Raw genomic sequence first — 26,855 nt, 5'->3', positions numbered from 1 at the left:
GGAGAAGTTAAAAGTCTTCATACGTTGCTAGTGGGAAAATGGTTCAGTTGCCTTGGAAAGATTTGCTGTTCTTCAAAGTTTAATATAGAATAACAATAAGACCCAGCAGTTTCACCCGAAAAAATTGAAAGCATTTCCAAACTAAACTTGCACATAAATGTAAGCATTATTCATAGTAGTCTGAAAGTAGAAATGACCCAGATTGTCTATCAGATGATTAATGGATAAATTAAGTGAGTTATATCCATACTTGGGAATATTATCCAACCACATAAAGGAATGAAATGCTGGTGCATGCTACAACATGGATGAACTTTGAAAGCATTATATTAGGTAAAAGAAGCCAGGCACAAAAGGGCATAAGGATTCCAATTAGTGCCCATTGGATAATATAGGTGAAACATCCAAAGAGCAGTAAGATGAATATAATCACTGGTTAGGCACTTCCATGGTGGCTGAGTTGGTAATGAATCCACCTGCAGTGTGGGAGACCTGGGTTCCATCCCTGGATCTAGAAGATCCCTTAGAGAAGGAAATGGCACCCCATACTAGTTTTCTTGTCTGAAAAATCCCATTGACAGAGGAGCCTGGTGGGCCACAGTCCAGGGACCTCTCTGGAATGGTGGAAGGTTCTAGGTGTGTGCTGTCCACGTGGCCACATGCTTCTAGGAGTACTTGACATAATTGGTGCAGCCAAGAACCTGAATTTTTATCTTTATTTGATTTAAACAGTGACACGTGGCTAGAGGCTGTTGGTAACCCAGCTGATGGCTGTCGTACAGGTGGTGTTTGGGGTCAGAGATCAGCTGTCTGCAGGGCTGTGTCTCCCGGAGCCAACCCAGTCCTGAGCAAGTGTTCAGGCTTAGAGGACCATGGCCATGCCCATGGGTGACCCCACGTGAGAGCACCTCTGGGTATGCACACCTCATCTTGGGACTGTGGGGCAATGGTGCAGCGGGAACAGCCCTCACTCACTGCCTGGCTCTCTGGACCTGTCTCCCCAGCTGCATGGAAATCCATGGTCACCGTGTAGGCCAGAGCTGGGAGGATGGGGAGGCCACAGGCCAGCTCCTCTCCCCATGTCCCAAGGGCTGCTGATGCCTGGCTGACCATGCGCCCACCTGCCCGCAGCTTTCCCTGTGCTTCTGAATGAATGCGATCAAAAACACACTTTGTGTTTGACCAAGACCAGGTTCACGGATAGCCATTGTGATGGTGGTAGCCACTGCCTGTTGGTGGTGGCCCAGACCTTCATGAACTTTTGCTCCACATCCAAGCACAAGTTGGGCAAAGACTTGCCCTCCAACAAGCTGATCTATGCCAAGGACATCCCTAACTACAAGACTGTAAGAAAACCTTGGACTGTGTGGATCACAACTAACTGTGATCTCTTAAAGAGATTGGAATACTCGACCACCTTACCTGTCTCCTGAGAAACCTGTATGCAGGTCAAGAAACAACAGTTAGAAACGGACCAGTTCAAAATTGGGAAAGGACTGTGTCAGGCTGTATATTGTCACTGTTTGTTTAACTCACATACATCATGTGAAAAGCCGGGCTGGATGAATCATAGGCTGGAATCAAGATTGCCAGGAGAAATATCACCAGCCTCAGATATGCAGGTGAAACCACTCTAATGGCAGAAAGTGAGGAAGAACTAAAGAGCCTCTTGATAAAGGTGAAAAAAGGAGAGTGAAAAAGCTCAGTTAAAACTCAGCTTTCAGAAAACTCAGATCATGGCATGTGGTCCCATCACTTCATGGCATATAGATGGGGAAATAATGGAAACAGTGACAAACTATTTTCTTGGGCTCCAAAATCACTGTGGACGGTGACTGCAGCCATGCGATTAAAAGATGATTGCCTTGGAAGGAAAGCTGTGACAAACATAGACAGCGTATACAGAGATAGCAGAGACGTCTGTAGTCGTGTCATATAGACATGACTATACGACCAAGGTCTGTATAGCCAAAGCTATGGTTTTTCTAATAGTCATGTACAGATGTGAGAGTTGGACTGTAAAGAAGGTTGAGCCAAAGAACTGATACTTTCAAACTGTGGTGCTGGAGAAGACGCTTGAGAGTCTCTTGAACAGCAAGGAGATCAAGCCAGTCTTTCCTAAAGGCTATCAACCTTGACTCTTCATTGGAAGGACTGCTGCTGAAGCTCCAGTACTTTGGCCACCTGATGGGAAGAGCCAGCTCATTGGAAAAGATCCTAATGCTGAGAAAAATTGACGGCAAAGGGAGAAGGGGGTGGCAGAGGGGATGGGATGGTTAGATGTCACCACCGACTCAATGGACGTGCCTTTGAGCAAACTCTGGGTGATAGTGAAGGACGGGGAAGCCTGGCATGCTGCAGTCCATGGGAGCCCAAAGAGTCAGACATGACTTAGTTATGGTAATGGGTCAAAATCCAGTGTGGGGGAATAAGCTGAATCAAAATGAATTCATTGTTTTGGGGCTAGCTTTGAACATAACCTAATATTTCTAATTCTGTTTCAATGGAGGAAATGTTACTATCTTTTTCAAAATGACACATTTAAAAGTATTTACTCTAATGACAGTGACAGTGTGAATATTTGATTCATGAGATGCTAAAAAGTTGCTTCAATACTAGTCCTCCACCTGCTATCTATTATTCTCTTAGTGCAATGACAAGAATTTTCTGACTGCTGCAGGATCCCAATTTAGAACAAAATTGACCTCTCTTTAAACTCTGGTCCATGCTTTTCCTGAGGGAAGACATGATTAAATTAATCTTTGAAACCCTTCTGGAATAGGAGGAGTTAATAGTTGGGGGCATTCCCTGGTGGTCCAGTGGTTAGGACTCTGTGCTTGCACTTCAGAGGGCACGGGTTTAATCTCTGTTGGGAGAACTAAGATCCTGCAAGCCTCGGGGCCAAAATAAATAAATAAAATTAAAAAAAAATAATAATAAAGCCAGAGGACAAATAAAGTAAAATACAGAACTGTATGAGCAGGTACATGTTATTTTTTGCTTTGCTTTGTGTTTTAATTTCTCTGGTCAAGCCTTCATTCTTTAAAGCTTGTGGACTTTAGGGATCAGGCTGAATGAACATCATAAGAAATACAGGTTTGGTTTAGTTCTAACCTTTTTTTCTTGCAACCTGGTCATTTTGTGTACCCCTAGATAAGGTTCACATGCTATACTCAGAAGACAGCATCTCTAACCAGATGCATGGCTGCTGGATAGCATGACTGGCCTCTGAACTAGACTGCCTGGACTTGAATTGTCCCTCTGCTCTCTGCTTGATGATGTAGGCACCAGTTTCCTTATCTGTAAACTAGGGATAATTATAGAACCTAACTCATAGTAAATACTGTATGAGTGTATTTAGAGAAAATATTAAAAAGGTGAATTAACCATTAAAGTTGACTGCATGGAGATTAGAAATAAATTGAGGGAATTGAGATCTCAGAGCAGGAGCAGTTGATTGTCATGATTAGGATCTTCTCAAACTAGGAAAGTAATTTGCCAGGAAAAAAGGGTCAGGTTTGTGAACTTGAGAGTAATGGTCTTACTGGGTGTGCCATCTCTGCAGTGTTTTATAGTTTTTAGCATAGATGTATAGCTGTTATGAGATGCATACTTCACTGTTTGAACCTTTTGCTGTTATTATAAATTTATTTTTCAATTTTATTTTTTAATTGTTTATCCCTAGAATATAGAGTAAAATTTGATTATTGTCTGTTGGTTTTTTTTCCTGAACTTTGCTAAAGTCACTTTTCATATCTAGTATTCTGTAGATTCCTAAGATTTTCTGAAAACAGTTTTACTTCTTGCTTTCTCATTTTTATGCTTTCTTCTTTTTCTGTCCTGGCTAAGACCTACAGTAAACTGTTGAATAAAAATACTAAGAATGGATATTTTTACATTGTTCTTGATCATAGGGTGAATACATTTAATAATTCCTGAATAAGTGAGATGTTAATTATGGATTTTTAATAGATTATCAGACTGAAGATATTTCTTTCTGTTCCTGGTGCTTTGAATGTTTGTAATGATGGCCGTGGAATTTTGTCCATACTTTTTCTGCGTCTCCTGAGAGGATCATACAGTTTTATTCCTTTTTGAAGTGAATTTCACAAAGTGATTTTTCTGATAACAAACCAATTTTGACCTTATTTGGTTATGATAAATTGCACTTTAATAAAAATCTTTGTGGGTTTGATTTGATAATTTTTAAAAGGATTTTCAAATCTGTGTTTATAAGAGATTTTGGTCTTTAGTTTTCATGTAATGTTTTTGTGTAGCTTCAATATCAGTAATGGACTCTAAATTGGATGAGATTTTCTCCTATTTTCTGAAAAATTTTGCATAGGATTGTTATTTCTTCCTTAACTACTTGATAGCTCCTACTAGAGAAACCATCTGTTAAAGGGAAGGGTTTTTAAAATTGGGAGTTGTTTAGATTCTCTATTTTCTATTTTTCATGTAGGTTTGGTAGCTTGTGTCTTAAAAGATATTTGTTCATTTCATCTGAGAGGTAAATTTTATTGCTATAAAGTCATTTCTAATGTTTTGTTATCCCCTTGATGTCTGCAAGATCATGCAAATCTTGATTATTTACTTAAAATACTGATAATTTATTTTTTTTCTTCTTGATAAATCTTGTAGGGGCTGTATCAGTTAATATTTTTAAATACCCAGTTTGGGGCTTGTTAAATTTTTCTATTGTGTTTCTCTTTTTACTACTTGATTTGTTTCTATTCTTCATTATTTTCTTCTACTTAACTTTGCATTAAATTTGGTCTTTTTAGAGCATTGTAGTTTAAATTTAGATAGTTGATTCTTTTCTATTTTTTTCCCATTGATTCTTTTCTAATATAAGCTTTTAAAACTGAAAATTGCCTTCCAACCCTTATTTTAGCTTCATACCACAAATTTTAATGTTATTTTTCATTATTATTTGTTATCATTTAAGTATTTTCTAATTCCTCTTTGATTTCTTTGATCCATGATTTTTTAGAAGTGTAGGGGCTTTCTAGATAGCTTGTTGATTTCTAGCTTAATTCCATTATGTTTCATGATTTCAGGCCTCTGGAATTTACTAAGAATTATTTTATGCTGTGGTGTGGTATACTTACTTTGATTTACAGTTCCACTTACAGTTGAAAAGAATTTTGTGCAGTTGTAGTGTTCCTCTAGGTGTCATTGTTGGTTGAGGTCATTGCTGATACTGTTTAAATCTTCTTAACTCTGACTTGGTTCTAAATGTGACTTTGGGTTTCTCTCTTTCTCCTTTTAGTCCTGTCAGTTTTTGCTTCATGTATTTTGAGTCTTTTATTAAATGGTGCACATTTCGAATTACATCCTTCTGATGAAGTGACTCTTGTTATAAAATGTGTCTCATATAAACATAAACATCCATCAACGTTGTGTATAAATGATGAACCCAAGCTTTCATTGGTTCAGAGATCTTGCTTGTTTTCGTATCTCTATTGCGTGTATCAGGGACCCAGATGGGACGTCCGCATTCCAACCTCATAGACTGTGAACGCCTTCCCTCATTTCTAGTCTGATAGAGGGTGCGGTTTACTCGGAATTTTCACCTGCCTTCAACAAGTCAGATATGGGAGTTAGAATTGGCTAGTGAAGAGGACTGTATCTGTGCTTGAGCTTCTCATATTCCAGTTGCCTGTGTGTGGCCATTAAATTTTTAGCTGGTTTGTCCTTTGGCAAGAATAGTCCTGTGTGTGCTAACTTGGCAGATACTCCCAGCAATGAAAATGGTTACCACTCCCTACTTAATGTAGGACGAGCTCATCCCTTTCGGTAAATGACTTACAATTTAAATGAGTCTGTAGTTTTGGGGTCACTTTTGGTAAAAATACAATTTTTTAGTGTTTCTGTTACTTTCTTATTGTAGCAGTAAGGGTTTTTCCAACAGTCTTCTATATTCTAACCATAAGGGGAACCCTCTACAAATTACTAATAAAAACAAAAGGAGAGCAACTGTATTCTCATTTTGAACACAAGTCATGCTTATAGAAAACTTGGAAACACATAGAACATAATAAAGAAACACGAAGGAAGTATGTAGTTTTTAAACTGGATTTACGTAGTTTCTATGTCTTATTTTTGCTTAATCTCAAATTTTTACCATTCTGTGTCAAAAGTTCGACAGTGTTTTACAGATTAAACTTCTGATGCAGCATTTTGAATTACTCAACAAGTGGATATTCATTATGAAAAATTAAAAGCAGGTATTTAATTCATAAAAAGCAGTACCACAATTAATGTCATAGAAGGATAGATAGAAAGAGAGGAATTTGCACCTAGGATCTCAGATTCTAGAAATTCTGTTCCTGACTATTGCAATAGGCTTCCTCTGGCGTGTTTCTCAAGAGATGGAGAAAAATGCCTGCTTTTGCAGTATTTGCTGAGGTAGGATTTGGTTGGTGATCAGGTAGGGATATGGTGGAAGGAGTAAGCCAGCATGACGATCAGTTTTTTGAAAGGTTTGTGAATGTGATTGGTCTCTGTATTCAGTAAATGAGTTTTTAAAAAATCATATGTTTAAGCCTTTTTTGGTATAAAAACAAAATCATAGATAATTTTAGTTCTTTGGGACTGTTTTTTTGTAATTTTAATTTAAAGATGATAAAATGAAATTATTTTAAGGCCTTTAACTAACTTTTCTGGCCTCCCATGTATTCCTTTTGGAAGAATAAGTCTATTTTTTTATTTGAATGATAATTATGGTTAGTTTATATACTGAAACTTAAAAAAAGTAAAATATACATTTTTTTGCCATTAATTTTGCTCAAGAAATTCAAACTAATTTTAATATTTCTCAAAAAGTTATAAAATAGATACTAAATATGTAAGTCATATCAACATGAATCCCATTTGGAGAGAACTTGAAGTTTTAAAATAATCTGAGCAAGAATTATGCAAGATATAAAACCACAGAAGAAAGGGTTGATAAACTTAAGTAAATGACTTTTAGAACATTACCGCTCCATACCTTTAGAATGACCAGAATCTGAAATCTGGCAAGGAAGTGGAACATCAGGAACTCTGATTCATTGCTAATGGGAATGCAAAATGAATGGTATGGCCACTTTGGAAGACAGATTGGCAGCTGCTTACAAAGCAGCACATACTTAGCATGCAATCAGCAGTCATGCCCCTCAGTAGTCACCTAAAGTTGAAAGTTGATGTTAGGTACACACAGAAACTAGCACTTGGATGTTTATAGTGGCTTTATTCATTAATTGCCAAAATTTGGAAGCAACTAAGGTGTCCTTCAGTAAGTGAATGAGTAAATGAACGATGGCACATCCAGACAATGGGATGTTATTCAGCTAAAAAGAAATCTGCCAGATAAAGGCATGAAAATACATGGAACCTTAAATGCATATTACAAATGAACTCTATCTGAAAAGGGGACATACCTCTATGATTCCAACTATATGACGTTGTGGAAAAGACACAGACAGCTATAGAAACAGTAAAAAGATCAGTGATTGCTAGGGATTCAAGGGGAGGGAGGGATTAATACACAAAGATTTTTAGGACAGTATAAGTATTCAGATTGCTGCTACTATAATGGTGAATACAAGTCATCATACGTTTGTCAAAATTTATAGAATGTACAGCAACCAAAGATGAACCCTAATATAAATTGTGGGCTTTGAGTAATAATGTCTGTGTAGGTTCCTCAGTTGTCGTAAATGTACATTGTGATCTGAGACACTGATGGCAGGGGAGGTTGTACATTTGTGGGTAAATGGGAACTCTTGTACATTATTAATGCTCGATTTTACTGTAAAGCTAAAACTGCTCTAAAAAATAATGTTATTAAAAATTTTTTTATTTTGAAAGATAAAACCAAAAAACTTGGGGGAAATATGTATAAGAAGTCTCATAATTGATTTCTAGATTTAAAACCTACAAATCAAGAGGTTAAAGACAGTGCTTAATAGATAAATGGACATCAAGGACATGAGTGCACTATTTATAACAAAATAAAAATAAATAAAAATTTTAAATGTAGGAGTTGCCCCATTTAAATCTTTCAAATTGTTGTATGTCAAAAGGTAGTGACATGGCGTGAAGAAATGCTCATAAATTGTTGGTGGGACTGAACGTCCTGGGAGGGTCCTTATAAAAATTTAACCTCACATTCCTTTTGCTCAGCATGTGCTTGTTGAAAAATGTATCCTACAAATATATGCAAACTTGTGTGCACAAGGATTTCTCTAGATGTTTTAGCTGCAAGTAATAGAAACTAGCTTTAAATAGTGAGATTATTGCTTCTCATAACTGCGAGTCCCAGACTTCAGTAGAAGCATGTATATATGAATAACTAACAGAGTAATCATGATTTAACCTGGCTCTTTTTTTTTTTTTTAAGTTTCTAAAAACTTCTGCCACCTAATACATTTTTATCTTAATTCTAAAAATTTTGTATGTGATTATAACCAACTTTTCATAATCTTCAGTTCTAACTTTCATCACATACGACTGGACTCAGTCAAAATTAATAAACCATGACTCTACTGGTCATTTCTAATAAGTATTTAATAGAGAGAGTAAGCAGTTAAAAGATATGAAAAATTGGGCCGTTTCCTCCATTTCTAATAGTGGCTCTGTTTATTTTATCTTAGCTTCAGGAAACAGCAGTGGGTTTTAGTTCATTGTTCTAAATATGTTTTGACCTTTCATAGCTGTACCTGTTATGACTTGCCAACAGATTTTTCAAACTGAGGAACAAAAAAGAACACAAGAACGTTGTTACAGAAGGCTATTCTGGCTTCTCAGAAGTCATCACCTGTTCTGTATTTGTTGGTTCGTTTGTTCGCGTGGGGGCCGCCGTTTCACCTGTGTGCCTGGTGTTCTGGTTCACGGTGGTGTGGAGAGGGAGGGGCACATCAGGGGGCTTCTGGCCTTACTCTACATCGGCGCCATTGCTATAATTTTAAAACTGGGGAGCTGTAGGTCTTGCTTTTTTGGGTAACGTTCTCAAAATATGTAGAGGATAATGAGAAAACAAAGGGTATCCTACAGTTATGATTATTTAACGACAGTTTACGGCAAACATGTTTCAAAATTTGCCTGAAATTGAGTGAAGTAATGTCTCACTCTTCTGTCTGTGGTGTTCCTTCTTCTTCTTAACTTTTTGTGTTTGTGCCCCTTCCTTCCTTATTTTCTTGATTAGATTTAACCAGTTTACCTCAAACTGGAAGAAACAAATACTTTTTTCTAAGAAAATATAGTTTGCTGAAACTGACTCCAGAGAGTAGAGCTGTCTTAACAGTCATCTTTCGTAGAGGAAATAGAGTGATGTCTTAGAATAAACCCTAGAAAATGATTAACTGTAAATGATTTCACACAGGAGTTCTACCAAACTATTAAAGCATATGTTATTCCAATACTATTTAAACTGTTACAGAACATAGAAAAGACATAAAGCTTCTAGCTTGACTTTATGAAGCAGCATAACATTTGTGCTTATAACATAAATCTACAGATCTTTACTGCTTATGATTATTTATGTAAAATTTCTAAATAAAGAATTTTATCTCTTATCCTCAAAACCAGCATCATACTTAACGGGCAAATACTAGAAGTATTTCTTTAAAGTTAAGAGTAAGAAAAGAATTTCCCCATCACCACTTTTATCAAAATGTCACATACCCCCCAATGATTGATTAATTATGTCACATAGAAGTTTTTTAATACTGTTTAATCAAAATCGGGCTGAAAAATAAGACAGATGAATAAGTATTTGCATCCCGTACAATGAAAGGACTAATATTGCTAAAACATAAAGAGCCTTCTGTAAATCAGTGAGAAAAGTGATCAACACCACAATAGAAAATTGAGCAAAAGAAAAGAACAGACTATTTACAGGAAGGAAATAAAATATAGACAAATATCAAGCTGCTGAGTGTCATTTATAAGGGAAATGCAAATTAAAACTATACTTGTTGAGACCTTGTTCTCATTTATCAGCAATAACACATGAGCCTCCCCTCACTATTTTGTGACTGGGAGTGTAAACTGATACAACCTTTGTAGATGACAATTTCGGCAAAACTTATCCAAGTTACAGATGGAAAGTCGTTTGATTTGGCAATTTCCCTTTTAGAGTCTATTCTTCAGATACAATTCAGAGTATGCAAAATGTGCAAGATTAGTTGCTCATTGGAATCTTGGTTCTTGAACACCTGTCAACATGGGATCATAATATACCATAATGTAATGTTATGGATAGATGTGTAAGTAAATAGTAAGGAAATGTACCAGCATCTCTAGATGTTGATACAGAAGAATATGTAATAAAAAAGCAAAGTTCAGAATTGTGTTTACCATTTGTACATAAAAAGCAGGAGGCACAGAAATTTGCTTGTATGGTTTGTAGAATATTTCTGGAAAGGTACACCAAGAACTGGCAACATTAGATGCCTTTGCAAGAGGGTCACTTGAAACCAGGACTTTTTTCTATCTTTTATATATTGAAGCTCCCAAAATTAAACGTCCCTTTAAGCATTTGAATTCTTGGCAAATTATCTGTGTTATTATTTATGATTATTAATACAGCTAGATACAATAAATTTTATTATTTGGTCAAAGGTTTTGAAAATACTTTCTTTCATAAGCTGTTTTAAAATTGAATCCTTTTGTTTCAGGATCTCCAGCAGAATTATCTCCTACTACTCTTTCCCCTGTTAATCATAGTTTGGGTAAGTTGCAAATGCTTAGAAGTACTCTTCCACCTTTTTATTTAAATGTCCTTTCTGGTAATTATTTTCCATATATAGGAGAAAGAGAGCTCAATGAATAACAGATGCTTGTTCAAATTAGTGCTTTTTTAAAAATGATACTGATAATGTGCCTCAATATTACTAAAACACCTTTCTCCTGGCACATAATGAATATAAGAAGTTAATTTTTATTCATGGAAATCATATGCATTGTTCATGAGGAATTTTATGTCCTATATGGCTAGACTTTATGGGTATATTTAGTCTCTATTATATTTTATAATAGCAGTTGTTAATATGAGACTGTGATAAATATAGAGACATATTGCTCGCATATACATGTGATATGGGAGATACATATGTGTGATTGCTAATGTGTATGTATTTGTATTGATACATGTGCATATGTATGTTTGTGGGTGTATATGCACCTTGGTCTTCATTTTATACAGTTTCACAATTTCTCTTTAGTTTCTACACATTGGAATTTATTCTGCAAAATTGTCATTTTTTTCCTGTGGTATTCCTTACGCAATTTAATCAAAATTACAGCACTTAAATATATATGGTCTTTGTATTCCCATGAAATACGTAGATTCTTTCGATTTACATTGTGTTTCCACTTGCATACTTTGTGTTGTATTTTTATTTCTTGTGTATATGCAGGCTTTCTCTTTTTGTAATTAGGGTAACTCAGTGAGAAACTCATGTTAAAATCGACAAATGTCAAAAATATGTCATGTTTTGTATCCTGTCATGACAGGTTTTTTTTTTTTTTTTTTTTTAATCTTGGGCTGTTGATGTATTAATCCTTGCTTTAGCTTTGTTCTACTCGATCCTACCCAAAATTAATTGTATAATGCAAATTGACTTATTTTACATATGGTACAATTGGGGTAGAATTACTAGTGGAACAAGTTATGCACCATAAAGCCTAAAAAAGATGTTTGAAGATTTGGATGACTTAAGGAGATAGGGGAAATTTGAGAAACTGAAAATCTGCTGTGATCTTTGGAATCTGGGGTTCGTGATGTAGATGTTAAGTCTGTTTCCTGGGCTATTGCCAGTATAGGCTGGCATAGAACATGTAAAGATAATGATATTCAGTCTATTCTTGGCTTGACATGGCTTGAATTGTTCACACAACATTTCTTTTATGGGTTTGTTTTTCCCCTCTGCCAGACTTGCAGCCAGTTACTTACTCAGAGCCAGCGTTTTGGTGTTCAATAGCATATTATGAATTAAACCAGAGGGTTGGAGAGACCTTCCATGCCTCACAGCCCTCGCTCACCGTAGACGGCTTCACAGATCCATCAAATTCTGAGAGGTTCTGCCTAGGTTTACTCTCCAACGTAAACAGAAATGCTACGGTAGAAATGACAAGAAGACACATAGGTATGTTTGTTTTCCTTGTGAGAAACCAGTGCCGTTTACTCATAACGTGAGCACTGCGTGGTTTACCACATCAAGAGATTGTGTGCAGGAAAGCCTGCCTTCTCTCTGTCAGCTTAAGTGCAGTCAGGTTGCACAGCTTCACCGCCTTCAATAGTGATTCTGGTGATCCTTCCTCTCTCTGCGAACTTTTATCTTGAGTTTCTCTTTATTTGGCACCCTCGACACTGGGAAGTCCGTCAGTAAATATGTGTTAAAATTCCTTTGCTGAGCCTCTACCAGTCATAAAGTTGTCATGTTCAGATTTTAGGGTTGTAATTTTAGCAAATCATGAATTTTTTTCAGTTTGTGTACATCTCCTAGTTTTTTCTCCGCTTCAGTGAATTCATAGATCTGTACACTATTAATCTAAAGCAAGATATCTAAAACAAAAACCACCATTAACTTGTTCAGAAATAATTCAGAGGATCTTAGAATGTGGTTGTCCCAGGTACCCTCTCAGGGAGTTTATGAGGTGAAAACTGTTTTCGTAATGGTACTAAGGTGCCATTTGCCATTTTCACTCTCATTCTCTTGTTACATCGACAAGTGAAGTGTTCCAGAGCTTACAAGGCTTGCGATTTTGCAAGAAGTTAAACATAGACTCTGATGAGAATTCTTCTGCCTTAAGCCAGACATTAAGAGGTTTGCAAAGATATAAAACTCTTCTCACTAATTTTTTCCTTACTTTGGGAAATAGTTAGTTTTCATAAACTTGTTTATGTTAATATGTAGTAAGTTTACTATTTTGATTTTCAAATGAATTAATTTTTTTTGAATCTTTAGTTTTAACACATAGTGTGGTAAGTTTGCATGTATTTAAGACATATGAATAGCAACATTTTGGCACACTGGGGTTTTTTGTTTGTTTTTGTTTTTTGACAATGAGGGAAATAGTTTGAGTGCTACTAAAATAACTGAACATAATTCTCATCACCTTAAAGAAACTTCTTTTAATAATAGTGTGCTTCTGTTTTCATTTAATTAACCATTACCTCCTATGAGAAGTAATGCTGATCACTGAAGAGTCTGTGATACTGCAAAGTGCTAGTGACTTCAGAGATGTTTGTTGGCTCCGTGTGAAATTTCTCAGATCTTGCTTGATGTATAAACTTTACATAATCTCACTGAGGTACTCAGATGTCTTGTAAGTGACGAAGGCCTCTGAATATCCACCCTTCTTTAACTAGTTTAAACCCTTCTTTAAAATAGTTCTGATTTTTCTATGTTCTCATTAGGGCTCTGCATAGAAATGTAACAGGAGGTTAACTTTACCGTATTTACTTCTAAATAAGTAGGGTTACCCTGCTTTTTCACCCTACCTCATCTGAAGCTTGAGGTCCCCTTCCAAGCTCACAGGTGATTACTACAGAGTTCACTTCCTTGAAGTTGTAGCAGTGAGATCCTCATTTCCTACAGACTGTCCACTAGAGGCTACTCTCAGCAACTAGAGGCCAGCTGCATGCTCTGCTGCATCTTTACAGTCAGCAGTGAAGACTGTTAAGTTCTTCCCCTCCCACTTTGAGTCTCTCTTGCCAGGACCAGCCCAGTCCCTCTAAGGTTTGTCACCTGATTAAGTCAGGCCCACCGAAGATACTGTTCGTTTCTTGGGGTCAGTTGATTTAAGAACTATACATCTGAAAAATTCATTTAAGCACTACTTAGTGTTTGACTGAATAATTGAGAAGATAAACACACCAGGGATGAGAATGTTAAGTGCCGTCTTAAAATTCTGCTTTGCACAGTTTTTTTTTTTTAATCCTTGTCTTTCTTATATTTTATGTATATTTGATTTGTCAAATTCTGAAAGAGGTATATTAAAATCTCCCAATATAATTTTTTCTTACCTCATTCTGCTTTTGTAAATAGAGATCTGGTTACCACAATAATATATAGTTTTAAAAGGGGCAGATGATAATTTTTATTATTTCTTTTCTTAAGCATAGTGGGTTCTTTAAAAAGAAAAACTGTGTATCTTAATGAAGGCATATTAATCTAGACATTAGTTAATTCCTTCAAATAAATTAAATTGCTTTATTCAAAAATATGATTTGTTTGAAATTCTTTATTTTGCTTATCCACTTTTCTACATTAAGCACTTGGAATGAGCACATACTATCTTTATGAATCAATAAAATCATTGTTGAAAAATACTTGGAAAAATAATAGTATGTTTCAAAGTTAGATTTCAGAAAAGCGTAGCTGTGGGAGAGATCATCACGATACTTTATACCATTTTACTTTTCCTCTAAGAATCCTTCAGAAGTGATGTTGAAGTAGTAAATGTTGTAAAACTAATTCCATATATATTTCGTTGTAGGAAGAGGAGTGCGCTTATATTACATAGGTGGGGAAGTTTTTGCCGAGTGCCTAAGTGACAGTGCAATCTTTGTGCAGAGCCCCAACTGTAATCAGAGATATGGCTGGCACCCTGCAACCGTGTGTAAAATTCCACCAGGTATGGATCCAGCAATATAAATGGGCCTATCATGTCAACTTGCTGAATTTTTCTTTGCTATTAATTTTTGAAATCAGATGATTTGCATGCTCATATTTAAATGTCTGTTGGAGAAGGAAATGGCAACCCACTCCAGTATTCTTGCCTGCAAAATCCCATGGACAGAAGAGCCTGGTTGGCTAGGGTCCAAGGGGTTTCGCGACTTAGCAACTGCACCACCACCACCATTCTAATATCTATAGCTCTTTTAAAATGATTCTCTTATACTATCTTCTTCATACATAATGTTTTTATATATTTTTTCAATTGTAGGCTGTAATCTGAAGATCTTCAACAACCAGGAATTTGCTGCTCTGCTGGCTCAGTCCGTTAATCAGGGTTTTGAAGCCGTGTATCAGCTAACTAGAATGTGCACCATAAGAATGAGTTTTGTGAAAGGGTGGGGAGCAGAATACCGGTATGAAATACATATTCAATTCTTAAGTTTCTAGAGTGTAATTCTTTTTCTTCCACTCCTTGAATCTTCTGAAGTTTATCTGTATTTTCATTGAAGTTTATAGAGAGCAAATCTTTATGTAAAATAACAAAAGAAAGTTGGAGGCCTCTAGATTCAAAACTATTGCAAATTCCTGTGCTGGCACCATAGAACATAGAATTAAAACGTGTATGGACAGGCACTGTCACAGAATACAGAGTGTTAAACACCGTAAATGGCATATTGGAAGGGTTACCAGTTCATGGAAGGAGAGCTGTTTTGCTGGGGCCAGGAGAGGTAGAGATGGCCCAGAGTCTGGGTTCTAAAAGGTGTCTAGGATATCAGTAGTCATAGGTGTACAGGGGTGGAAAGTGATGATCCTGGCAGTAGAATACAGTTCAGTTTGACTGGAGTATAGAAAGTAAAGAATAATAGGACTGGACAAAGAAGTTGAGATGACTTTAATATAAGGTTAAAAGATTGAACATTATTCAGTAATAGAAGGGGGTATTTGGGTACCAGACACTGTGCTGTGTTTTAAATGCAGTATCTCACGCCTCTCGGCATGGCTAAGAATTACTGTCGCTGTTTTTATTCTTTCTTTATAAGGTTGCAGTCTTTGTAAAGTTTAAAAAAAAAAGAAGGTCCAAACTCAATATTTATTTGGAAATAGGCTTAGGTGAGATTTAATAGTTTGCCCAAGGACACATTCTCAGTGGTAGAGATGGGACCTGAGGAAAGCTCTCCTTGACTCTTCTCTAAGGATAGTAGTAGCAGTTACATAATTGAGTTTTACCAGAACCAATCTGTCATCAGGGAGTAAGATCAATTAGGCTGTTGCTAGATTAAACAGTTGATTGGATTCCACATCAAATAAAGGGAATAGTTCATCAGCATAATAAAATGAATAAAACTATAAATAAAATACTTAGCTTTTCTCCAGTTCACATTACTTACAGTCTGAATGTCTGCTTAAGAAGATACTCATATGGTATAGTAATAATACTCCTGTTTCATTCAGCAGTTTGCACCCTTCTTAGAATTTATTTCATTTGAACTTGATTCCCTGTCTTAAATTTTGAGGTGTATGACTTTTGTGATGATGAGATTTGAGATCTACTGGTTTGACTACTTCTATAAAAATATACAATGTGTTATATATTTGTATCTAAAGTGAGACTTGTCACTGTTTTGTCCAAGTTATGTTAGTGCAAGAATTCATTTTTTGACTTTGCTGTAGCTCTCTTTTGTTTTAATCATTTCCCCTTTGAGATGGGATAACTTTAAACAATGCTAAGTTTCTTTTTTCCTTTGAACTTGGATTGAGTTGATATTAAAATTAGATTCGGATAGTACTGTCTGATACCAGTTTATTAGGTCAGACATTCTTTTTCTCCTTCAAAAGATTATAATGTTGTGAAACATGGTAGAAATGGAGTGGCATTAAACATGAGTTACATAGGTCAGGGAGAATGCCATGTGTATCTATGGGTCTCCTGCTAAGACCAACGTTGATTGGTGGAAAGAGATACTGTCTTTCATTCACTGTGGTCTCTGCTGTTCTTTAACCCAGAGATAATATAAAATCTATACAAGAAGCAGTAATATACAGTATGTATTCATGGATAGTGGAGTTTCAGGTACATCTACTTTGGATAATAAAGTTTCCTTTAACATTTACAGATCAAAATAACTTAGATACCCATATATCTGTGAACTGTGGAACCTTTTACCCTTAATGACACAGGTGCTGAGGAGATAGATTTGATGTTTGGATTTCTAAACTATTTTTCAGTTTCTTTAAGTGCCAGCTTGATTCCCAGCATAAAAATCAGGAGACACAGTAAGGGGAAATACAGATGTGTAAAGAATTCATGTCTCAGTTAAGTGAGTGAGTACTGAAGTGAATAATCAGGCAGGGGCACAGATAATGTGAGGCTCAGACCCTGAGACAAGGGTTTGCCTGCTAGACGTTTACTCAGGAAATGGAGGGAACACTGCCAAGGAAGGAGGAAGTAAAGAAGAGAGGCAAGGGAGGGAATATGACACATACCACTAGAGCTGTTCCCTTAGGAAAACTTTGGGAAGAGTAAAGGACACTCAGAATTACGCCACTTGGAGGGAAAGGAAACTGGGCATTTAAATGCCAATTCCTGTGTCATTGGTTGAGGTCTGTTCCTGGAGATGTTAATTCACTGGCACTTGTGGTCTGTTCATATATGGACAGAGCAGAGGTTCGCAGGCACAGAAATGCAGATACCTACAGTTAGAAGTGGGCTGGAGAACACTGAGAATCTGAAGGGAGTCGCAGAGCACCAACACCAGCTGCTACAGAAAACCACATCCTCTGAAATACAATGGTAGTTCTAGGTTATACTGAGCATGTGTCACTTGGAGGTGAAGAGTTGATCATGGCCTTTCCTCATGTTTGCAGCGTTGTCACGTTGAAGCAAATAGACTTACTGACTTACTGTATATAATAAATAAGAACTAAAATCTGTATGTGAAAGTGACAGGATGTCCTTGAACAGTTTGCGATTTTTAGAGGATAGCTTGTTTAGTTGAAGTACTTGCGGTGTTTCTTATTAAAAACCTGCATGATTTTGCTAAAAAGGGATGTTGGTTGTTGGTTTTGTCAGGGGACATTGGACCCCAGCTTTGAACATTCTGTGGTAAGCTTGGGTCAGAATTTTTGTTTTGATGTACTTTAAGTCTGAACTCTGTTCCATTTGGACTTCATTTTCTGTTTGAGTATTTTCTATTCTTCGGATGATTAATAAGTAAAGTGATTGTGTATATTCTGATTTGCTTGGGACAGTGCTGGTTTATATCTCTTGCCCTGCCAGTGATTATTTATAGTGTTATAAGTACTTTGTTAGACTTTAAGGATTAAACAGTTTTCAAAATAATAGATGTCCAAACTTAATACTCGTTCAAAAAAGAATCTAGGTTTTCGTATATACAGCCTATTGATTTATCTTAGTTCTTCCATATCCCTGTTATTCTTTTGATTTCGTAATTATTTTCTTTCATTTTTTTAAACAGAAGGCAGACGGTAACAAGCACTCCTTGCTGGATTGAACTTCATCTGAATGGACCTCTACAGTGGTTGGACAAAGTATTAACTCAGATGGGATCCCCTTCAGTGCGTTGCTCAAGCATGTCATAAAGCTTCATCACCAATCAAGTCCCATCAAAAGACTTAATGTACCAACTCTTCTGTCATAGTATTTGTGTGTGGTCCCCGTGGACTGTTTACTATCCAAAAATTCAAGAGAAAACAGCACTTGAGGTCTCATCAATTAAAGCACCTTGTGGAAGTGGTTTCCTATGTTCGAATATTAGATGGGAAAATTAATGTCTAGAAATACTCTCCCGTAAAGGAGGAAGAGAAGATTTTAAAGACTTACTGATGTCTTGTTGGGCATAAACCTGAGTGTCCCAAAGGTTTATTAATAACAGTAGTAGTTATGTGTACAGGTAATGTATCATGATCCAGTATCACAGTATTGTGCTGTTTATATACATCTTTAGTTTGCATAAATTAGGTGTGTGTGTGCTGCTTCTTGATTTAGGCAAGCCTTTATAAAGTTACAGTACCTAATCTGTTATTCCCACTTTTTTGTTATTTTTGTGTGTCTTTTTTAATATATAATATATATCAAGATTTTCAAATTATCATTTAGAAGCAGATTTCCCTTGTAGAAAAACTAATTTTTCTGCCTTTTACCAAAAATAAACTCTTGGGGGAAGAAAAGTGGATTAACTTTTGAAATCCTTGACCTTAATGTGTTCAGTGGGTCTTAAATATTCATTCTTTCTGTGTTTGTTTACTTACTGCTAAATCTCATTATAAGGAAACTTTATGGAAATCTTTCTAAACCTCTCCTCCATTTCTACTTTTCCACCAAAACAGTGTAGCATGACATCCATCACCATCAATGGTTGAACTGATACTGCCAGCACCAGTTAATTCTGAGTACAGTGATAATTCATATGGAGTAAGTCCCTTTGTCTTACACCAAATTTCAGTTTCAACAGGTAATAAGAGACTTGTGTAACCTGGCAGTCTTTTGATTTATCTTTACACCTCATAAAAAATGCACAGGTGGCAGTATAATTATTTTCAGGGATATACTGCAATTACTTCAATATATTTATCCTTTCTGAAAATTCAGTCTAAGAATATAAACCCCCTTTTTAAAAGATACTTTCAAATATTTCAGTAGCAAACCTCTTTTGAGTTGAATTTCATTGGATTTAATCACCAGACTGTATTACGAAATGGACTTTTGTAAATGTAATTGCTTCGGCAGAATACCTAGAAAAGTGGTGCTGAGGTCTGATCAGCAGATAGGGGCCATCTGTTTTTAAGGTATGTTGTATTAAATTTATAAAATCTATGTTATTTTACATAATTATGAATTCTGAATTGTAAAATTTGGGGGAGAAGCCGTTTAGCAAGTTTTTTATCTTATGAATACCTGTGGTCTGAGCTGTTCTTAACTAATCCTGAATATGTGGTGACTGTTAGAAGCCACCATACTTCATGCTCTGCAGGGACAGGCACGACCAGAGGTGTCAAAAGCTCTGTTGGAAGTCATTCTACAGCAGATAATCCTTATTTTATTTAGTTTATTGTTAACTCATTCCAGTTTAAACTTTTCTTGTTTGCATCTCAATAGAAACAGCCAGTAACCACTCCTGGTCCCTTTCTAGTAAGTTTTCATATTTTTAAAGACAGATTTTCTTTGGTTGGTACTTGTGTTTTATAACCACATTCACCTGTATGTACAGGTGTTATTTTCAGTACTTTCCGCATTTGATTGTTTTCTGTCAGATACTCCGCGTTTTCCTATGTTTGTATATGCATGTATATGTTCGTGTAAACTTGGTAGAGTGGTTTTTCGTTCTACAGATATTTATTGTTCACCTGTTACGTGTGCCAGGAACTTTCTTAGCCTTTGGATAAAGGTGAACAAGACAGCTGTGGCCCTTACCTTTGCTGAGATAGCAGTTACTCTAACAATTAGCGTATTTGTCTATGAAGGAGATAAACAGGGGGCTGTGATCGAGCAAAGCAGAGGGAAAGCTTCTGTAATGTGATGATTGAGCTAACACGTGAGAAAGGAGCAAGCCATGCGGAGAGCCAGGGGAAAATAGGCATTCTTGGCAAAGAAAATGGCATCAAATGCAAAGGCATATTTTAAAGGAAACTCATCACTTATTAGGTGTTTATGCTTTATACAAAAACCTCTTCACAGATCCAAACTTGAGGATCAGATTGGTCTACAATTTATAATGGTGGCCTTATTTTGTAATGGACTGCTTCATGTGTCATTCTTGTTAGTGTTTCCTCTTCTTCAAGTCCTTACTATAAAAAGCTTGCACCAGGTCACTACCATTTAATGGAATAACCCTTTCTTTAATTCTGCCTTGGGCAAATTTTCACCGTTGTCGCAACTGCCTGCTTGCTTCCAGACGTCCTGCTGCCCACTGATCACTACTTGTACAGCCCGTCTTGTGGATGGTATAAATGTCCCAGGTATCGCCACCCTCAGACCTGTTGAAAGTGTGGAGGCTCTGCCCTTTGTAGTTGGGAAGTGATGTTAGGGAATACTGTTCCTTGTCTGGGGTCAAAGAACAACTCAAAATGGTGGAAAGTCCTGGCTGTTACTCTTGCATTGGTATGTTCAGCAAAGCAGTACCGTCTGTAGCATTTCAGTAATGGATCACGTCTCTACAGTCGTGGTGGGATTCTTCTACATAGTATGAAGCTGGGACTCAGCTCTTTGGAAGCCCCTATTGTATTCAGTAGTTAGCAGTTGACTTGATGGTGGGGGTGGTTACATTTGTATGAATATGTTCAGTGGTCTTAATCTGCTTTTTAATGAGATGCTGGTTTTGCATTTTGTTTTGTCCACTGTGGCCTAATTTTTGCTGATTGTTTTTTTCCTTTACAGGGTTTGTTTTCGTTCTTCTAAGTGATACGATCTCCTCTTTGTAGAATTTTGTCTTTATTTAAATTAGCAACATCATTTAGAATTTCTTCTACACAGTGCTGGTAATGTCCTCAGTTTAACAACGTGAGAACTGAAGGATCATGCTCTCTATCACATTTCCAAAATAAATGGTGGTTTTCACACTGGATTACATACATCTTAGGGCTGGTTTAGGGAATTGGAGGCTAGTTTATTCCCACTGACTTTGGCCTGGCTGGCCAGTGGCAGCTTCATTTTTATTCTGTATTGGAGTTCTACATAGATTTCTTTTTTTTAAAGTTTCACTGCTTAATAAAAGGTTGACTTTCCTGACTGGGTTTGAACTACACCATACTAACTAGTTGTAATTGTGCGTTATGATATACCTTCATTCAGTGAACACTTACTGATGCCTTTTCTTTACCCAGCCAGTGTGACGTTGAGTGGTAAGATGACTGGGATTTGGTACTGACTCTTAGTCTTGTGGGGGTTACTTTCTCCCTCAGGACCTGTCACTTTGTCAGAAGAAGACCTGCCTAATTTTTCTTGAAACCTAAATATTCTTGTTCTGTATTCTTATTCTGTATTCTGAGTGTGTACTTGCAAGTTGTTAATATCTAAGGTTTTTTTTTTTAAACCTTAAATCATATTTAACGTTTTTGCTTACTTCATCTGTTCTTTAGACATTGCCAGATTTTCTTCTTTGTTAAAATTATTTTAATTTCACTTTATTTGTGCCTTTATTGTCAGTTTCATCAAGACTAAGATTTTGAAGGTGAAAAACAATCAGTCTAGTCTCTTGCTAGTTCAAATCAAATAAAAGAGTATATGTACCCAGTTCGTTTCTCTACCTCTTCCAAAAACTGTCCAAATATATCTTTCACATCTTTAAAAAAAAAAAAAAATTAAATACTTTGAGCATTTATTCAATAATCAGCGCCTTCCTGGTCTGGTTGATGGTGGGATGTAATATAACGCAAGACAATCCTCACTGTTCTTAACATCTGTCTTTATGTACAGTCTTGACTTTCATAGCTGAGTGGTTCTGATTCACAGATTGCTGCCCCTCCACCATTCCCCCAGTATCTCTTTAGATAATTAAGTAGTCTGTGGACATAAGCAACCCATGATCTTGTCTCTCACTCTGGTGCAACACGTTGAGGTTTAGACATAACAAATAACTGCCTATTTTCTTTCCTTCATGAACTTTGTTTTACTGAGCCCTTTATATTCCTCAGCTGAATTTCTTTCTTGCTTGCTTCTCTTGACAGCATGTATCCCTAGTGGTTTTGCTGATTGCCCCCTTCCTTTCCAACCATGTTTTATCTGCATACATCAGAGTGTTTCTATCCTTTGAACTTTACTAAAGACCAAAAAGGATGGTGCTGTTCACACCCAGGGTCCTAACTTTTTTCACCACGAAGGTTGATGTTCAGATTAGTTAAGTCACTTATAAGTGGTTCAGAAATTCTGTCCAGTTAAATATGTGTGGTGTATGTGTGTGACGATCAAATAGCATGAATCATCACATTTTGTTTAAATTGTGTTTAGGATTATGAACTTTTCTAGCAGTTGCAGCCAATAATTTCCCCATAATACCAGCCCACTTTCCACCTTGGAGCATATTGAGTTGTTGTGTTTAGTACAATCAAGAGTAATAACAGTAGAGTGTGGTGTCCAGAGGTTGTCAGAATTCTGTTGAGTTCTTTTTAATATCTTCCATTTCAAAGTTTTTATAAATATTTTGTCTGTTCAGACTACCTTTTGTGTGTGGGGATCGAGGGGCAAATTTTATCTTGGGAGTGGAATTCCTGTGTTGGGAGCCTCAACCAGGAAATGTGAGCTATACTGGATACAGATAGCCTCATGATCGCTTTTATGATAAGTTGTCTGATGTGTTCACATAATTTTTGGGGTAGGAACTGTTTTCTCTTGGATATTATAGCTAACTTTATATATAGCATAACTGCCTTAAGTCTTTTTAGTAGGAAATAAATTACATAATGTGTATGTATGGATTTATATATACATATACACTCGTATAAAAATCTTAACAGTAGGGGTTGTCTGCACACATTTTAACAGTATTCAATGATTTTATTTGTTAGATCTCAGTAAAAAATTCCTAAGTTGGCTTGCAGACATCTTCCTTTCATGGACAGACCATCAGGGTAAATTTTTTATTCTGCCAGGGTCCTAATTTGGTGGTTCTGTTAGTATGCCATTTTTAGGCAGCTTGACAATTAAGAATCAGAACTGAAACTGACATAAAAAAAAAAAAGCTCTTGAGTGGTCTCTGTGAAAGGTACTGACTTCAGATTACATAAAAGATTTTTTTAAATAATAATGTTAGGTTGTGTGCCCCGGGCCCCTACTCTTTTTCCCCCTGGCATAAGACTGCTGCTTTAGATAACCTGGGAAGTACCACTACCAAGTCAAGTTTTCTGTAATTAAGGATAGCCTAAAGATGACTTTCTTAGCTGTGCTCAGCAGAAATGAATTTTCCAAGACTCTCTGGGTCATTTCTGATTTACAGAGGATCTGACCAGAGTGTATTATTAGCCTGAGTTAACTTCAGTGTCTGTTGGTTCACTGCCATGAAATCCTCAATAGACCCAGATTTTCACCGTTGGTTGAGATGTAAGGGCCCTTTGAAAGAATAATGCCACTGATGAAGGAAATGAGTATTCATTAACTCCACACAAAGGACTTCTAGATTTTTCTCCCCCCACCCCTGATTATATTCTTCTACCCTCTTTAAAAAGAAAAAAAAAAAAAACCTCTTACTCTCTCCAGAATTTCCAGTCTGCTCTTTTGCAGGGTTGGGGTGGGGGGTGGGCGGGGAGGTGCGGGTGGTGCTGGGAAGGGTTTTACTTCCTTTTCTGATTAAAGATGCTTATTTATTGAACCGTGAAATTCATAATATATTGATTTAAGGACAGAAGTGAAGTTTTAGAATTGTAAAAATACTTAACTATTATATATTTTTCATTTCACACTTGACAGTTTTTTTTCTCCCTGTGGCTTTAAAGCTTTTGGCTGTTTTTCAGTGTTAGTCTCTAGGTAACTTGCTGTATTTCTGGTTCTGTATTAAGTCCTGCCGTTTACAGTGCTGTGGCATAAAGTTGGTTCTCAGCATAGAAGTCTTCCTAAAGTCTTTTTCTTCCAAAGAGATTTTCCTTTCTCAGTAATTCCTAAGATGATACTTGTTTGTCACTTTCTTTATTCACATTCTTGGATTGTTCAAACAAAAAAAATTGTTGGTGAAAAAGATTAGGGTCCTTTTCTGATGAATGTATATGTACCTGCATTAAGAATGTAGTCATTTGTTGGTTTTATGTAACTAGTATATACACAGATTAAATCAGGAGAAAGAATTATCTCATACATAGCATGTAGGTAACATGCATGGATTTTACATTTTTTAAAAATACCCTATTTTTTTGGCAAAATGTAGAACCGAAAATGGTCATTTCTTAGACCAGCTTTACCTCAGGCTTCATTTTTGCTGTTTTGACCCTGGGCCTTTAAGGCATAAATATTTATATCTTTTTATTACTGATAGTGAAACTGTGACACTAACCATTTCTGTAATACAAGACGGCAAAACAAGAAAAACTATAAAGATTAAGATGAAAGCAGTTGTGCAGTTGATGAACTAGATCATAGCGTTGTAGGCAAAATAAAAATGTGCATATCTGAGAATATTTTTTTTGCCGTCTCTCCCCAAGGCCAGACCTTCTGGTAGAGCACAGTTAAAAGTAACATAATTCTGGGCCTTTATAATCTGAGGGAAATGGCTCCAGTTGGCAGTCTTCTTGTTAACATATGAAGCCCAAACGTGGGAAATGGTTGGCAAAGAATATTTTCACATAAAAAAAAGAATATGAAAAGATATAAAACTGGATTATTCATTTAGCTCTGAAAAATCTCAAAAAGATATAGTAAAATACTATATAACTGGACAAAACCTGAAGAACCTATAGAGGATTTATGTGAAAACAGGCTTCAAGGATGAACTGTTACATGCTCACCAGTTTGCTTAAGTTCGATCAACCTTTTCTTAAAGTAAGATATTTGTGGACTTCTAGGAACTAGCGATTAGCAGGTGTCCTAAAAAGATTTTTGAGCTGATTCCCTCATAAGTAGCCCTATATGCTCTTGAAGATTCTTACCCTTCCTCTAGTGATCCTAAGGGAGGAATGAGGAGTGCTCTTTAGGGTGGCAACCTGCCCTGGCATGTCTGGGACTGAGGTGGTCCCCTTGGATGCAAAACTTTGTGAGTGCTAAACCCAGGAAAGCCCAGGCCCACACAGCAAGGAGGAGCTGATAGCCCTGGCTATTCTTGTGACTTAACCTCACCTTAAACATTGTACTAGTTTCAATTAAGTTCAATTGCCTTACGGCACGTGTCCTCCGGTCACTTATTACTGTGGATGGAATGTGAGATTTAAGACAAATAATAGCTAATGGCACCAACGTGCTCTTGGTAGTGAGACTAACAGTAATCCAGGAAAGATACCCGGTGGTTGAATGAAACAGAAGAGGCAACTAGACAGTGAAGTTCTTCAGAACCTGTGTGTATATGTAAGTACAGATCATGTCTTTATGGGGTTAAATTATTATATCTGAAATTTAAATTCTCATGGTAAAAGAAAACTGAGGAGCGTGGATTTTTTCTCTCGAGGAAAGATACGGCCTTTGATGCTCTATCTTCTGCATTCCCCAGACTGTCCTGCTCAAGAAGCCAAAATGTGGCATTTTTATGTTTATTCTCAGTGAATGTCGTATTGTGATTACTAAATGCATCAGCCAGGGGCAGATCAAGGAACTGGTGTTCTGATCCACTCTGAGCAGCACCCTCAGTTCTGATAGCCTCCTAGCCCTCAGGTGCTTGCCAGCTATGACACCGACACGGGAGGCAAGATTCCTCTAAGACGGCATTGATTTTGTAATGCAATATGAAGGGTGCAGAGTCTGTTCTTGTTCCCCTGTGGTAGTCTGCAGACTGCATCCTCTCTGTGCACTGTGATGTAGACGGTAGATGTGTTCTTTGTAAGCTTTAATCCTATGATTGTCAGAAGTATGATGTGGTTCCATTTTTAAAAAATTAAACAATGAGCTGAGGCTTTATTTCAGCTGGTTTTCAAGTTAAAGTTGTGAAATATTGATTTCCTTCCCTCCACCCACACCAAATACTTTAGTCTATTTAAAGTACAAAAAAAAAAAAAAAAAATAGTTCTACTTAAGAAAACATTGCTTAAATGTCCTGTGATTTCTGGTCAAATTTTATATATTTGTGTGTGTCTGTATGTGCTTTCACTTTTTACCTTGTTGACTCTCTACCTGTGTTAACAGTACTGTCACCATTGAAAGGTGAACATTTTTCCTAGCATTAAAAAAAAAGCCATTTGAGTTGTTAACCATGTTATTATGGGACTAATTTTTTTATTGTTTTTATTGATCTTAATTTAAACTTATTTTTTAAAGAGGGGATTATATTTTGCTGACCACACTCTAAATTATATGGAAACAAAAAGTTTTGTTGTGTGTATTTCACATAATGGAATTATGCTATTGAGTGACTCTTTTTATTTTTTAAGTTTGGTGTTATATGAAAAGTTTATCCCACTCCCTTGGCAGACAGATACACACTGCTTGGAATAGACGCACACAGCACATACCTCACAGAGCTAGCTGATTAAGCATTTTAGTTTATTTCAGAGCTTTCCTGTGCCAAACTAATGATCTGATACTCATGATTGTTCAGT

The 26,855-nt window shown here is 36.5% G+C and overlaps 1 protein-coding gene across 5 annotated transcripts in view; it reads left to right on the top strand.

Annotated features, from left to right (window-relative positions):
- The window catches only part of SMAD2 (SMAD family member 2), a 90,542-nt gene extending 64,035 nt beyond the window's left edge, over positions 1-26,507 (top strand). For 4 of the 5 annotated variants that reach the window (XM_024984267.2, XM_024984265.2, XM_059880811.1 and 1 more), the window contains 5 exons: positions 10,665-10,718; positions 11,922-12,134; positions 14,491-14,628; positions 14,941-15,085; positions 18,149-26,507. In XM_024984267.2, the coding sequence (XP_024840035.1) occupies positions 10,665-10,718; positions 11,922-12,134; positions 14,491-14,628; positions 14,941-15,085; positions 18,149-18,272 (674 nt within the window). In that variant the 3' untranslated portion in view covers positions 18,273-26,507. 5 annotated transcript variants of the gene reach the window in all.
- The last annotated feature ends 348 nt before the right edge of the window (positions 26,508-26,855 follow it).

This window comes from Bos taurus, chromosome 24 (genome assembly GCF_002263795.3).
Source record: "Bos taurus isolate L1 Dominette 01449 registration number 42190680 breed Hereford chromosome 24, ARS-UCD2.0, whole genome shotgun sequence".
Taxonomy (NCBI): domain Eukaryota; kingdom Metazoa; phylum Chordata; class Mammalia; order Artiodactyla; family Bovidae; genus Bos; species Bos taurus.
Note: the sequence above shows the minus strand (reverse complement) of the source record. Positions and strands in the feature narration are given on the sequence as shown.